Source organism: Castor canadensis, chromosome 6 (assembly GCF_047511655.1).
Source record: "Castor canadensis chromosome 6, mCasCan1.hap1v2, whole genome shotgun sequence".
Taxonomy (NCBI): Eukaryota; Metazoa; Chordata; class Mammalia; order Rodentia; family Castoridae; genus Castor; species Castor canadensis.
In genome coordinates this window covers 21,656,899-21,673,958 of record NC_133391.1, presented here as the reverse complement: position 1 = coordinate 21,673,958, position 17,060 = coordinate 21,656,899, and the positions used below count along the sequence as shown (strand labels likewise).

Genomic DNA, 17,060 nt, shown 5'->3' with positions numbered 1-17,060 from the left:
CGAGGCCCTAAATTCAAACCCCAGTATTAGGGGAAAACGGAAAAAGATTCATGAGATTAGATTCTGTGACCCTCTGTGATAAGGCATGATAAGTTTCCCCATGTCAAGGTCCTTACCCTTAACCATACCTGCAAAGTCCCTTTTGTCATGTCATATAATATAGCCACAGGAAAATATGACATGGTTAGCTTTGGGGACCCATTACTCTGCCTACTATAGATAGGTCTCCCTAACAAAAAATACGGGAGGTTAATTAGCTCAATCTATCCATTTCAGAATGTCTTATACCTTAAATATACTTTTGTGAATTAAAATTTTCCACAAATACATAAATTTAATGCCTTTATTAAATTTACTACATGTAAATATATATTCTTTAAATTGGCTTGGCATTCTTGCCAGGAAAAAAGCCAAATTTTTTAGAATAGCCTTTACTCAATCATTCTAACATAGCCTTTCAGCCCATTTCCTAATTCAATCTGGGGTCAGTGAAGCAGTTTCAATAAACTTCCTAAAAGTAGAATAAAGAATTTCATGTGCACACTGAGTTCTTATTAGCATATAATAGTTGTACATGGGGATACATTGTGACATTTACATATGTGCTTAAAATGTATTTTAATTAGATTCACCCCTTCCACCCTTTTCTCTCACCCTCCTCTCCCCTTCTTAGAACAATTTCAATCTTCTATTTTCATATATGAATACAAAACACACCCACCATATTTGTTCTTCACTTTCTCCTTATGCCCTCTTCCTCTCCCCATCCACTCCCAGAAAGGACCTATTGTACCTTCCTGTTTTTCATTTTTTTGAAGTGTATTGTATGCCATGTCATGCCAGTAGCAGCCACACTGACCTTGTGTTTACCCCATCTCTTGATGGACCTGTACCATGTAGGTTTGCTGAGTTCCCCTGTGTGCAAATGATAATGAAAACTCCCGGTGTGTTAAGGATGCACCCCATCACTGAATGGTGCAGGACTGTGCTGCTCTCACACAATGCATACTTTCTTACTGCCACATCTTTATGCACCTGGTTCCATGGTGTAGAGCAGAGGACAGGCTTTGGATTGCCTACATCTCTGACCTAAACTAAAACTGCCAAGTCGTTATGTCACTTACCAAAGAAAGAAATAGTGAACGAGAGAAAAATTGGTAGGGAACCACAGAGGTGAGAGAAATTCTGGATATGTTTCATTTGATAAAACTTCAAGATGGCCCAAAGCCTCAGGTGAGAGGGAAGACCACGGTCACTAAGGGAACCCAAAAAAGAAAAAGATAGTCACTTATCCATAATATGGGAAGAGCTACCACAAGTGTGTGAACAGACAAAATAAAGGGGAAATTTTTCAAAGACATGGCAGATTACCTACCAACAAGAGAAAGTCAACACCACAGAACAGAAATTTCAATTTTCAGAGAAAAATGCAAACTCTTTTGAAAGATGGCTGTATCCATGCTAGCCATAAGTTTTCTCTGCAAGGATGTCCCAAAGGCATGAAATGAAAATTGCCAAGTACAAGAATCCACTTGCATGGAAAGGGGAGTGGAGTGACTGACTGTGAGGGAACATTTGAAGACTTTCTTGATGATGGAATGCTCTAGATCTTGGCTCACAATGTTTGTGAAGCCTCCAAATGTATATATAAACTAGAAGAACTTAACTGTATGTAAATTATACCTCACGGATTTCTAAGAAACATTTAAGGATATACACAAGGTTATTACCAGGGAATGGGATGGGAAAAAAGTGGAAAGCGAGGCTAAAGGTAACAAATAAAACCACTCTAATTAAAAATTGTGCATTTATGAAAAATTCTATGTGTGTGCATCAAAAAAAACCTTTTTTTTTCTTTTTTTTTGGTGGTGGTAGAGTGCTTGCTAGGCAGGTGCTACACCACTTGAGCCACTCCACCAGCCCTTTCTCTGTTAGGTATTTTCAAAATATGGTCTTGAGATCTATTTGCCCAGGCTGGCTTTGAACTGTGATCCTCCTGATCTCTGCCTCCTGAGTAGCTAGGATTACAGGCATGAGCCACTGATGCTGGCTCGCATTAAAAAAGCTTTTGTCTATTCCCATCAAAATCCCAATGACATTCATCAAAGAGATTGAAAAATCTACCATTAAATTTATATGGAAACACAAGAAGCCACGAATAGCCAAGGCAATACTCAGTCAAAAGAACAACGCTGGAGATAGCACAATACCCGACTTCAAACTGTATTACAAAGCAATAGCAATAGAAACAGCATGGTACTGGCACAAAAACAGACATGAAGACCAGTGGAACAGAACAGAGGACCCGGATATGAAGCCACACAACTATAACCAACTTACCTTTGACAAAGGCACTAAAAATATACAATGGAGAAAAGACAGCCTCTTCAACAAAAACTGCTGGGAAAACTGGTTAGCAGTCTGCAAAAAACTGAAACTAGATCCATGTTTATGACTTTATACCAATATTAACTCAAAATGGATCAAGGATCTTAATATCAGACCCCAAACTCTAAAGTTGGTACAGAAAAGAGTAGGAAATACTTTGGAACTCATAGGTACAGGCAAGAACTTTCTCAATGGAACCCCAGCAGCACAGCAACTAAGAGACAGCATAGATAAATGGAACTTCATAAAACTAAAAAGCTTCTGTTCATCAAAAGAAATGGTCTCTAAACTGAAGAGAACATCCACAGAGTGGGAGAAAATATTTGCCAGCTACACATCAGAAAGGGACTGATAACCAGAATATATAGGGAACTCAAAAAACTAAATTCTCCCAAAATTAATGAACCAATAAAGAAATGGGCAAGTGAACTAAACAGAACTTTCTCAAAAGAAGAAATTCAAATGGCCAAAACACACATGAAAGAATGCTCACTATCCCTACCAATAAAGCAAATGCAAATTAAAACCACACTAAGATTCCACCTCACCCCTGTTAGAATAGCCATCATTAGCAACACCACTAACAACAGGTGTTGGCAAGGATGCGGGGGAAAAAGGAAATTCTTACACTGCTGGTGAGAATGCAAACTAGTACAGCCACTCTGGAAAAAAATTTGGAGGCTTCTTAAAAATCTAAACATAGATCTACTATATGATCCAGCAATACTACTCTTGAGGATATACCCAAAAGAATGTGACGCAGGTTACTCCAGAGGTACCTGCACATGTTTATTGCAGCACTATTCACAATAGCCAAGTTATGCCCCACTACCGATGAATAGATTAAGAAGATGTGCTACTTATACACAATGGAATTTTATGCAGCCAGGAAGAAGAATGAAATGTTATCATTCGCAGGTAAATTTGGATGGAACTGGAGAACATCATTCTGAGTGAGGTTAGCCTGGCCCAAAAGACCAAAAATCATATGTTCTCCCTCATATGCGGACATTAGATTAAGGGCAAACACAACAAGGGGACTGGACTTTGATCACATGATAAAGCGAGAGCACACAAGGGAGGTATAAGGATAGGTAAGACACCCAAAAAACTAGATAGCATGTGTTGCCCTCAACGCAGAGAAACTAATGCAGATACTTTAAAGTGACTGAGGCCAATAGGAGAAGGGAACCAGGAACTAGAGAAAAGGTTAGTTCGAGAAGAATTAACTTAGAAGGTAACACACATGTACAGGAAAGCAATGAGAGTAAACTCCCTGTATAGCTATCCTTATCTCAACCAGCAAAAACCCTTGGTCCTTCCTATTACTGCTTATATTCTCTCTTCAATAAAATTAGAGATAAGGTCAAAATAGTTTCTGCCTGGTAGCGAGGAGGTGGGGGGGGTGAGGGAGGGGGTGAGGGGAAGGGGGGAGAAATGACCCAAACATTGTATGCACATATGAATAAAATAAAATAAAATAAATAAATAAATAAGCTTTTGCCTGCAATGCAATACTTGCAATCTTGGTGTGTTCACAAAAAAAAGAGCAAACAAAACAGAAATGAAATGTCAAATTTTATGGTATATGAGTTATTATTTTTTATTTATGGTATGTGAGTTATTTTTTATTAAGACAATAAAAGCTTTCATTTTTTTAAAAAAGGGTATATACAAAAATCTATTAGGCTGGCAAAGTGTAAGTATGAAATATTAGCAATTGTTTAAAATACTATATATGACATTTTATAAATTATTTAGGTGTTATAGTCACTGAACTGTAAGTTCTTTCTGAGCAAGAACTTACCAGTTTTGTGCACTGCCTAAAACTGTGCTCTGCAGTCTAGCTGTTGGATAAATTTCTACTACTCACAGACAGCAAAAGTGCCAAGATCGCACACATCACACCCTCCAAAATAGAGGCCAGGTTCCTGCACGGTGTCATTGCAACTCATTGCAACTGCAACAGTTATTGACTGGAGGAATGAAGGGAGATGAGTAGACCACAGATGACTCAGGAAACAAACAGCACTGCATTGAAGAGGCAAGAGAGAGATTTAGGAATATTCCAGTTTATAAGCTTTTTATTTAAAAAATAAAATTATAAACAAAATACAGAAAAATACTGACAACTGTGATAACAAGGAATTAACTTTTCATCTTTAGGGAAATTGGTTGTTCTGGGAGAACAAAATCAGGAGTTTTATAAATAAATTTTATTGGAGACAGGAGGAATGTAGTATTTAAGATTCATTTAGAATGGGAATTTGGCATTGACAAAAAAGTATTTCTGTATATACATCAACATTCTGAAGCCTATTTACTTCAAGTTACATTTCAAATTCTATGCCAAATACAGTCTAATGCACCATCAAAACTCCCTAAGATAGTACTAGAATTCTGTTTATCTGATAGGAGTACAATATAATTTTATTAGAAAATAATTTTATGTTGCTACCAGGTCAATTGTATTTTTACTACTTCAACAAAATTCACTGATGGTTTCTTCCCCATTGACACCAAGCCTCTTCTGGACAAATATTAACTCAAATGTGGCCAGCTGTGAAACTATGTAATTTTCCCCTCCCTCCTTAAGAGATATTAAAACTTCCAATGAAAGCTTTCATACAGTAACTAGGATATATTTCAGATACACTCTGTATGTTTTTAACTTCTTTTTAAGATGGCTGAAGCACTTTCCCCTCAGTTCTTACCAAGTTCCTCCTTGAAAAAGACTAAGGAATGCCTGCTGGTCTTCTCAAAACCTTTCCCATCCCCACTACTTTGCAAATCAATATTTACTCATAGGCGATCCTGTATTGCTTGCTTAGCTTTTCTAAATTATACAATTAGCTGTCATAGTTTCCTGATAACCTTCCCCATTTCTTCTTAAATTATGATTTTATTAAAATCAACATAAGTAACTTCCATTCTTCCATTCCCATGAAGAATCCATGGGGCCATCTGTCCAGAGTAGGCAAAGGAGCGTCCAGGTCAGAACTCCCATGCCTTCAAGAGATTCAACAAATGAAATCTACCCAGGATGCATTGTCCTTTCTTAATTATCTCAAATGAAGTTCTGTTTTGTGCCTGAAGACAATGAGAAGCAAAGGAGATGCTGGGATTCCGCTGGGCTGGCTGAGCGCCTTCCCTCCTCAGGTGGTAACATCTCCCCCGGTACACAGAGGCTGGCAGAGGGCAGTGGGCTGCTGAGTGGAAACCACTTCCAAGTCGGACTCACGGACAAAAACCACCGCATCCCCGCTGACATTTATAAGACACTGTGCCTGCGAGAACAAGCCAAGAAAAGCCCAGCTAATGAATAACGAGTATAGAGAAAGATAACCCAAGGACAAGAGGACAAGTCACAGAAAAAGAAATTCCAAAAGACCCAGGAACACATGGCCAAATATTGAAGCCCGTTGTTTATCAGAAATATATAAATTAAAAGGAGAACATATACCAGCAAAAATAAAGAAACTGAAGTAAAAATTGGACATTACTAAGTGAGGGCAAAGATGTAGGCGCTCGTAACACACTTAACATTGTTGGGGACATGCAAACTTTTGAGAAACAATTTGGGGACATTTCCTAAAGCAGGAAAGGAGCATGACTCATCACACACACACACATACACACACAATGTGCTGGTGGGTATACATACATACATACTTTCCCTAGAGAAAAATCCTGGCTATGTATGTGAAAAAGAATACATGACTTTTCATAGCAGTATAACTGTAACAGAAAAATACTGAAGACCTAAATACCATCAAGAAAATAAGTTACAGAATAATGATGACTGAAATACTAAACAGAAGTAAAAATAAATTACACAAAGCTCTATCAGTCTGGCTAAATCTCATTAATGTCATGATACTCAAGGGAAAAATAATTAGAATAAGAAAATAATCTCAACAGAAGGAAACTCTGGCAGTATCTCTGAAACACAGAAGTCTATGCTTTGACTGGGAACCCTACGCTAGGGAATTTTCCCTACAGATATACTCATGCTTGTGCAAACCACTTAGGGTTCACTTTCCCTCCTTCCCCAGCTCCCTTTAGACCTTCTGCACAGGAGCCTTGTTGTTGAGGCTTACAGCTACATTCTTGCTTTCTTTCATTATTTTTCTATTCTGTGTTCTTCATAAAGTGTTCTAGATCAGAAAAACAGGGAGAATTTGCCTCTGGGTATGATGTACAAATATGAGGTAAGCTTCTAAGTAGAATGATTTTCTTAGACTGAGCAGGGATAAACCTAACACACTGGCATAGTAGCTACCATCTCATCCTCTTGATTGTATTTGTGCTCACACTTTGAGAAAGATGGCATTCACTTTCTCAGAGCTGTTCTGGATTCATAGTGCTTTGCTATTTTATTCTAACAGCTGCTTATTTGCATAACCTGCTGAAGATACTTCCTTATACTGATAACCAGAATATATAGGGAACTTAAAAAACTAATGAACCAATAAAGAAATGGGCAAGTGAACTAAACAGAACTTTCTCAAAAGAAGAAATTCAACTGGCCAAAAAACACATGAAAAAATGCTCACCATCTCTAGCAATAAAGGAAATGCAAATTAAAACCACGCTAAGATTCCACCTCACCCCTGTTAAAATAGCCATCATCAGCAACACCACCAACAACAGGTGTTGGCGAGGATGTGGGGAAAAAGGAACCCTCTTACACTGTTGGTGGGAATGTAAACTAGTACAACCACTCTGGAAAAAAATTTGGAGGCTACTTAAAAAGCTAAACGTTGATCTACCATTTGATCCAGCAATACCACTCTTGGGGATATACCCAAAAGACTGTGACACAGGTTACTCCAGAGGCACCTGCACACCCATGTTTATTGCAGCACTATTCACAATAGCCAAGTTATGGAAACAGCCAAGATGCCCCAGCACTGATGAATGGATTAAGAAAATGTGGTATCTATACACAATGGAATTTTATGCAGCCATGAAAGAAGAATGAAATGTTATCATTCGCTGGTAAATGAATGGAATTGGAGAACATCATTCTGAGTGAGGTTAGCCTGGCCCAAAAGACCAAAAATCGTATGTTCTCCCTCATATGTGGACATTAGATCAAGGGCAAACACAACAAGGGGATTGGACTTTGAGCACATGATAAAAGCAAGAGCACACAAGGGAGGTGTGAGGATAAGTAAGACACCTAAAAAATTAGCTAGTATTGTTTATACCATTCTCAGTGTGTTCCCTTGTGTCTTGTTTCTACACAGATGTGACATACTTCATTTATTTGCTATTTCTTTCATTCTTTTCTTCCTCCCTTGGTCTCTACCTGTCCCACTTTTGGATACATGTTTTGTACATATTATATGTATATATAATATTGCTTGTATTTATATTGGGTCTATATTCCACATGAGAGAAAACGTGGTTTTTGGCTTTCTGAAACTAGTTAACTTCATTAAGATGTTCTCCAGTTCCACCCATTTACCTGCAAATGACAAAATTTCATTCTTCTTTATGGCTGAATAAAATTCCATTGTATATACATACCACATTTTCTTAATCCATTCATCAGTTGTGGGGCATGTGGGCTGTTTCCATAGTTTGTTTATTGTGAATAGTGCTGCAATAAACATGGGCATGCAAGTGCCTTTGTTGTAACCTGACTTATATTCCTTTGGGTATATCCCTAGAAGAGGTATTGCTGGATCATATGACAGTACTACTTTTAGTTTTTAGAGGACTTCATAATGTTTTCCATAGTGGTTGTACCAGTTTACATTCCCATCAACAGTGTATGAGGGTTCTTTATACCCTACAACTTCACCAACATTTGTTACTGTGTTCTTCATGACAGGCATTCTAACAGGAATAAGGTGGAATCTTAAGGTGGTTTTGATTTGCATTTCTTTTATAAGCTAGGGATATTGAACATTTCTTCACACGTTTTTTGGTCATTTGGACTTCTTCCTTTGAAAAAGCTCTGTTCACTTGATCTGTCCACTTTTTCATTTGGTCACTGATTTTTTGGGAGTTTAGTTTTTTGAACTCCCTGTATATTCTGGTTATTAATCCTGTCAGATGTATAGCTGGCAAAGATTTTTTCCCGTTCTGTGGACTGCCTCTTAAATCTGGTGACCATTTGTCATGCAGAAGCTTTTTAGTTTCATGTGGTCCCATTTGTCAATCCTTTGTCTTAGTTGTTAAGCCACTTGAGTTCTATTTAGGAAGTCCTTGCCTATGCCTATTAATTCCAATGTATTCATTCCTACTCTTTCCTGCACTAGTTTCAAGGTTTCAGGTCTAATATTAGGGTCCTTAATCCACTTTGAGTTGATACTAGTGCAGGGTGATAGGCATGGATTTAGTTTCCATTTCCTGCATGTAGATATCTAGTTTTCCCAGAAACATTTGTTGAAGAGGCTGTCTTTTCTTCATTGTATGTTTGTGGTGCCTTTGTCAAAAATCAGGCGGTCATAGTTGTGTGGATTCATATCCGGGTCCTCTATTGTGTTCCACTGGTCTTCATATCTATCTTTGTGTCAGTACCATGCAGTTTTTATTGCTATGGCTCTGTAGTATAGTTTGAAGTCAGGTATTGTGATACCTCCAGCATTGCTCTTTTTGCTCAGTATTGCCTTGGCTATTTACAGTCTTTTGTGCTTTCAAATGAACTTTGGGGTAGATTTTTCAATCTCTGTAATGGATGTCTTTGGAATTTTGACGGGAACTGCACTGAACATGCAGATTCCTTTTGTTAATATTGTCATTTTCACAATATTTCACAAGCCATCTTCTGTAGTCTTCTTTAATTTCTTTCTTCAACTGTTTATAGTTTTCACTGTAGCGGTCTTTCACTTCCTCTGTTAAGTTTATTACTACTTTTTTTTTTTGAGGCTATTATAAATGGAATTGTTTTCCTATATTCTTTCTCAGTCTTTTCATTGTTGGTAGATAGAAAGGCTCCTGATTTTTGTAAATTTATTTTGTATTCTGCTACTTTCTATACATGTTTATTATGTGCAGGAGTTTTTTGGTGGAATTTTCCAGGTCAAATTTTAGGTATAAAGAGCATGTCATCTACAAATAGGGATAGTTTGATTTCTTCCTTTCCTATTTGTATTCCTTTTATTTCTTCTTCCCGTCTTATTGTTCTGGCTAGGAATTCCAAGATTATGTTGAGTAAGAGTGAAAAGAGTGGACACCCTTGTCTTGTTTCTGACTTTAGAGGAAATAGTTTCAGTTTTTTCCCCATTTAGTATGATTTTGGTTATAGGATTGCACCTTTATTATGTTGAGGTATATTCCTTCTATTCTTAGTGTCATCAGAGCTTTTACAATGAAAGGATTCTGAATTTTGTCAAAGGCTTTTTCTGTATCTATTGAGATGATCATGTGTTTTTGTCTTTGCTTTTGTTAATATGCTGCATTACATTTGATGACTTGCATATACTGAACCATCCCTGTATCCCTGGGATGAAACCCACTTGATTATGGCGTATGATCTTTTTGGTGTGTTGAGTTTAATATTTTACTGAGGATTTTTGCATCTAAGTTCATTAAGGAGATTGGCCCATAATTTTCTTTTTGTGTTGTGTACCTGTCCTGTTTTGGGATGCATGTAATACTGGCTTCATAGAACGATTTTGGCAGTGTTCCTTCCCTTTGTGTACTGTATGTATTAGCAAAACATTCATTACAAACAACCTAAGTGTTCATCAGTGGGGAACTCGTTAAAGAAATTCTGGTTAATCCATACCATGGAACCATGTGATTGTAACAAACAATGAGCCATAATCTTTTTTGCCCTGAAATGGAACAATCAACTAAGAAAAATGAAGTAAAAGAGCAAGCTGTGGAACAGGTTGTACAATAACACTACCACAGATGAAAAATGGGTGTAAGTGTAACATGCAATACACTTATTCATAGGGCATCTAAAATCTCTCTGGCACAGTACATCCTCTGGAGTTATATCTCAGCAAATGACATAAAGAACCACCAAAAATCATGGTTGTGTGTAGGGCAGCAACTGAATGGCAGTCATGGAGAGCCTTTCTTATTTATATCCTTTTGAATTTTGAATTTGTACTACTTATTTAAAACATTTTAATATAAAACAAGAATATATCTCACTATAGTCTTATAACTATACATTATACTTAGTATATATTCATATTAACATGTAATTTTTAAATATAAAAGCACGCATAGAAATGACAACAAAATCTAGGTGGCTCAGTGGGAGGAACAAATGGGTCCACAGAGACCTCCACCATATTTTTAGCATTTCACTTCTGAGGTTCAGCATGAGTCTAAGAGTGTTTACATTAAACTTTCTACATGTTTGAGCACATGCAAGATCCCACAATAAAATAAGAAAGCTAAATGACATGAAGTATAGCACCTAATATGAAGTGTGCCCAAGTGGCCATCAGTAATAGACCATACTTACTTGGGCACGGAGAGGGAAGATTGGTAGTGGAAAGGCCTGTACCAGTTGGAAACAAAGACCTCATACAGAACACTTACTTAGGTTGTGTGAGCCTCAGTTTTCAGGGTGTTAATAATGTTGACATGTTACAAAGGGCTGAAAAAGAGAAAACTAAATAATTCAATATACTTGGAGGATAGGATATATGCTTATTGGGAAAGGAAAAGGGCAAGAGATGATTCAGAAAAGTAGAACTAAGAAGCTTAAACTTTATCCTGAACCAAGTCATTAAAAGTGATTTTTTTAGTATTACAAGGTTTTAGTAACAACTTACTATCTAACAGGCAGTGAACATGTTAACTCATGATTTCTCCAATTTTTTTGCCAATGAGGAAGCAAAGGCACAGAGAAAGGTTGTTCTGGGTATGTTAATTTTGAGGCACTTGTCAAAGTGCTAGCTAAGTTAGTAAACAAACTGCATAAATCTAACACCAGGAAAAACCTAAAACTAAATCTAAATCTAAATACAAAATAAGTAAGCAAAAAGGATGTTTTTAACAGAACTGAAAAATCCCATTATACTAAATAGAATTATTGCAAACAAGTGTCCAGTTGAAGAAGTTAATTCCAAGATCCGACAAGTGCTTTCTTTGTGACTAATGATGTCAACTGTCTAACAGCAAATCCTAACTGGGATGTGTTCTCACTGGTTTCTACTTCGTACTACTTTCAAATGCCCTATAGTAAGGAAGCTCTCAGCCTCTCCTGGTGTTCCCACCTCTGATTTTTCATTTCTGGCTCTTTCTACTCCTCCATATACCCTTTTTGTCTGCTCTACAAAATCTCCTTGGCTCCAAAACTTATCAATAAGCTGGTCCTGAATGTAAAACTCTAATTGGAAATCTCACCAAGCTCTGACTATGCTACAGTGTCCGCCAAACCCTCCCGCAGCTCTCTTCCTCACTAACTTGTCTTACCCATCGTCTAGACAACTAGAAAGTTGTGGTCTAGCTGCATGACACCAACATTTTTTCTTCAATATCTATTAATAAAGCATAACACACTCTAAATGACAAAAATGAATGAATTAGCACAAAAACTAAAAACAGCTCAGTAAGCGAAGTCAATTTCTGACTGAAAGTAGTGGTTTGAAAGTACATTTTGAATTTCTATAATGTCTTTTCAATTGCTTACATATTTATGAGAGCATCTCACTGTCACTAGAAGATAATTTTATCCAGGAAAAGACAAGGGTATTAAGAATTTACTAAGAATTGTAACTAAAGATATGTTTTTGGTTACAGTTATCTAAATGTAAAACAGGGAGCAAAACATGTCCATACATGTAACACACATATATCTATTCATTCGTACCCCTGATGAATGATGAATAATTAACCCATATTACAGCTTCCCAAGGGCTCTGCTGCCAAGATATCAATCCCCTCTGCACTCAGGGCCATCCCCTGGGCCAATTACCACCAGCCACCAGCACTTTCACCATTTGTCGGTGTATGTCAGACAAATGATAAGATTTCTGATGTGTGCCAAGAGGAGCAGAGTATAGAGCACTGTCTTTGTGACAGCTTGTATTATACAGTTATTTAGTATAAATAGTTTTAATAACAATTTTGAGTTATTATCTTAAATCAAAACTCATAAAACATGTTATTCTAAAATTTAATACCTCCCTGGTTAAAGAGAACTACATGACTAAGTAGAAATCAATAAGCAGTCTATTCCCACCATGATATACTCTTCCCCAGCATGGCAGTTAAAACTGGACAGCATCACAGAGCAAACTAAAGCTGCCTTTTGATCTCTTTGGTCAGCCATCACTGGATTCAACGCCAACCAAGAAAATGGTGGGACCAGTAACTCGGGAGCAGAAATCCCAGAAACAGTTGAAAATAATACTCACTTGAGATGGGAAAACAGAATCTGAGCTATGCATTAGCATGGCTATTAAAAAACTTGTTAGAATGTGTCAGGCATCTAGAATCAAAGGGCTCTGAAAAGCCACTTTCTTTTGGTAGGAAATGGAGTAGGCAGACATGAGTTAGGGAGTTACTGGGTTCCTTAAATCCAACTTTCCACTGCATCTCACCTGGTTTTTATTGGGGTTCTCCATGAAGACACACTGTTTCATAATGTAGGAGACAACAGCATTCCCTCCCAGTGCGGCCACGTGAGCTCTCACCATCGCAAACACCTCAGCAATGAAAGCATGGAGAAATCCACTGACGCCTCCTTCCTGAACAGGAACGTGTGGGGCCATCGTATTTACATGCATGGAGATGTGTACACAAAGGTCAGAGAACACACATTACATCATCCTAAGTCATCTTAACACAAAAGGCAATAATATGAATTTCTTTCATAAGGGGAGGATTTGTTGTTGTCTGGTGCCACTGGGGCCTGCTTGCTAGACAAGTGCTTTACTGCTTTTTACTTGCTTTTTACTGCTTGAAACACACCTCCAGCCCTGTTTTGCTTTAGTTATTTTTCAGGCAGGGTCTTGCACTTTTGCCTGGAGCTGGGCTCAAACTGTAATTCTCTTGATCTTAACCACACAAGTAGCTGGGATTATGGATGTGAGCCACCGCACGAGGCCCAAAAAGATTTTTTTTTACAAGAACAAACAAACAAACAAACCACTAATGAACATATACAGGGATGTACTATCCTTACATTAAACTTCTTTAACTAAAGCTCAGAGACTCTGTAATTTGTCCATAACTGGCTATGATCACATAGGTGGTACTTGCTGCTTCTGTTTTCACATTACATATTAACCCTAATTGAATAGGTGCACAAAATAAGGGTTACATACATATCTGCTAGGAAATAAAACCCAGCAGTTCAGGGAATTTTTTCTGTTCAAAAATAAGCAAAAGCAGAATTGAAAGGCTGGTCAACAGTTTAAATGCTTTTCAACCCAAGTTTTCCATGACCCTGAGGGAGGCTATTTATGGAGGAAATTTCCACCTTTAACTTGGAAGTTAAAGGAAGAGCTGAGTGCACCAAGTACAAAGCCAACTGATTGAGCCATACTTCTGAAAGACCAGGACGGCCTACAGATCGCCATGTAATGCCATCTCTTTTTGAAATCAAGGAACTGAGATATTTTGGACTGCTTCCAACTTCATCAGAGCTCAGTACTTTCTTTTTTTCTTTTACCAGTTTCCTATTAAATCAAGACATTCTGGAGGCAAAATGGCTACCAAAGTTAATTTTAAAACAATTAAATGATTACAAGAAAATAACTCATCAATGAATACATTTGGGATACTGAGCCACAAAGTTCATATTATAAGTCTCTGCTGAAGGGAGATCCATCATGAAGCAACACTTTAGGGTACAGAGAGTTAGGCAGTAGAAAACTTTATGGATTCAAGTGGGCCTTCCACCTGAAATCAACACGAGGGGGCTGAGGTGGCAGATGGCTCGAGCCCAGGAGCTTGACACCATCCTGGGCACCATGGTGAGACCCTGTCTTGAAATGAAATGGGATAAAATTAAGGACTCAAAAGTGTGACAGCCATATGCAAGTGGACAACTGGAGAGTGTGGGCTCACCAGCTATACAGCTTCTGATGCCTTGCCTTCTTTGTCAAAAGAAATGAACTTAGAAGTCCCATGCATTTCCATTCTCCATTAAAATGGTTGTGAATCAACAGGAGTATATTGAGTTGTTTATTCTCCATCTCAACATAATCAGAAAATGACTTAAAATAATTTATCTTTAAGGAATTATTCTCCAAATTAATGTCAAAAGCTATTCATTAATTTACATAAAACATACTGCATTTATGCTGGACCAGGAGCTGTGTGAGGTGCACAACAGTGGGTATGACAACTAAGACGCTATGATCTTTAAGTACAGAGACATTTCCAGCACAACACAGCAGGAAAAGGAAAGCTAAGTCATCTTTATAACAAACATACTTACTAAAAATATAAACTGCTGCCTAGGCACAATGGCTCATGCCTGCTTGGGAGGCAGAGAACACCAGGAAGACTGAGGTTCAAGTCCAGCCCAGGCAAAAGGTTAGGAACACCTCATCTCAACAACAAGCTGGGCATGCTGCATGCACCTGTCGTCGCAGCCATACGGAAGGCATAGCCCTGGAGCTAGAACTCAAGACCCTACCCGAGAAATAATGAAAGCAAAAAAGGGCTGGGAAGTGTGGTTCAAGTGGCAGAGCACCTGCCTAGCAGGCTCAACACTCTGAGTTCAAACCCCAGTGTGCGTGTGTGTGTGTGTGTGTGTGTGTGTGCGCATGTGTAGTTGCTGCTAAAGTTAAAATATAAGACTTCTAAGTTTCATGCCTCAGTAATCTAAAATTTTCTTACTTACAAAATGAATTTGCTTAGCAGCCCTGTTCCACAATATAAGAGATACTATAAATTTCCTTTTTTCTGGAGTCTAAATTCCTGTTATAAAAGATCTAATAGGCTTTGATTTTGAACTTTAATCATATTACATCATGTTAAACTTTACAACCACTATTACTTAAAAACAGATTAAAGTTTAATGAGATCCAGTGTAAAGTAAGAATTTGAAGAACTAGCTGTGCTGGAAAGAGTGAAAATGAACAGCTTCAGTCTCTTTTCAGAGGGAAGAAACCAGAGATCTGAACTGTAATAAAATATCACCACTGACCAATCCATAGCATGACCCGTTACTATTTCTAAATGTGAGCCCATGAAGGTTGCTATTTAAATATGTCTCAGACAATAATTACTGAGAAAACAAGGGTGATTGTTCAGGGTATTTCAAAACTCTGATCAAACACTGATAAATATATTTATTTACTACAAGATAAACATCTAGAACTTCTAACAAACAATAAATGGTTTAAACCTACCACAAATCTTAGAATAATAGGAGTTGCTGCATTGAATTTGGTAAATCTAATCCATAATCAATCCAGACAAGTTATTAATACACAAATAGATAAATAAATAGAATGAGTGTGTGTGTGTGTGAGATCTTGGGGAAAAAATAATTTGAAACTTGGTCTTATTACCAAATATTCAATCAGAGAAGAAGTTTTTAAAAATGAAGTAACTTCATAAAATTACCTCACGGAGAGAAGTAGTTTCCCGAATAAAAAACATGTTAATTATCCCAAGATATTTAGTTATTTTTGCTCCAGGAATGAAAGAAAGAGGTGTCATCTTTACAACCCCAACTGTGGAATTTGCACAAGATGGAGCAGAACGATTCCGGAAATTTCCGTCAGCCGCTGGACTTGCTTTTTCAACAGTCACAGCTAAAATTGGAGAAAGAAGAAAAGACATTAAGGAAAATACACTGGCAAATGGATTATCCCCAAGGTTTCCAAGTGAGTGGTGACAACACTCAGCTGTGAGAGGCTAAGCCATGTCATGAAAGGGAAGAACCATCATGCACGGCATGCAAGAACAGAGGAGAGAGGACACATGAGGAGGAAGTGCTGGAATGGAACTCTTTTGGAAGAAAAATGGCATTCCTGCAAAAGAAAATGTTGATGCAGAGTAGCCACAGACACAATGATCGGTTACAGAGTGGAGGAAGAGAAGAAGCGCACAGCATTACAATTATCTACTGTAGGAACGAATTATTACAAGGAGAGTGTGAAAGTTGTTACGGCCCCACTACAGGTCTTTCCATCTTTCTCAGAAGACTTTATCTAGTTGGAGACAAACCTTGCTAAACAGTTGTAATAGATTTCTTTTCCAAACCTTTTTGATTAAACAACTCCTAATTTTAGAAATGTAAATGACCTTGGCTGCCTAAAAGTCATTAAGCTATCCTTAATGTTGTAGCATATGAACATACTACATACATGTGAGTGTACAACAGCCCAGCAACATAGCTTGTCATCATCCCCACTGAACATGTGAGGACACTGAAGCCAGGGAAATTTGCCCAAGGTCACCCAGCTGTTAAACTGTCACTTCTCAGATTCAAAACAAATCTGGCTGGTTCCACTTCCTGTGTTCTTTCTTTAAAAAATGTACTTCCTTCCCTTTTAATGTGCTGTAAACTCTTTCACTCAAACATGGTTACCTCAAAATCTTCTAAAACTCATGGGGTGCAGATAAAGAACATGAAGGTAGTGACCCTGAGTCTAGCAGTAACATAAGAGCCAGCCACTTTCTTTCCAGGCACCTTTGTTCTTTCAGCCTTCAGGCTGTCACGCTTCATAAGCTGACAGATACCACGCACTGGGTCCTGGAAAAGTGTCTCTTCCATAGCGAGCTGG

At 37.8% G+C, this 17,060-nt stretch overlaps 1 protein-coding gene across 17 annotated transcripts in view; it reads right to left on the bottom strand.

Moving 5' to 3' along the window:
• Positions 1-4,454: 4,454 nt before the first annotated feature.
• The window catches only part of C2cd5 (C2 calcium dependent domain containing 5), an 89,634-nt gene continuing 77,028 nt past the window's right edge, over positions 4,455-17,060 (bottom strand). For all 17 annotated transcript variants that reach the window (XM_074075872.1, XM_074075873.1, XM_020183792.2 and 14 more), the window contains 3 exons: positions 15,895-16,085; positions 12,915-13,061; positions 4,455-5,675 (listed from right to left, as the gene is read on the bottom strand). In XM_074075872.1, the coding sequence (XP_073931973.1) occupies positions 5,544-5,675; positions 12,915-13,061; positions 15,895-16,085 (470 nt within the window). In that variant the 3' untranslated portion in view covers positions 4,455-5,543. The remainder of the gene's footprint in view (positions 5,676-12,914; positions 13,062-15,894; positions 16,086-17,060) is intronic.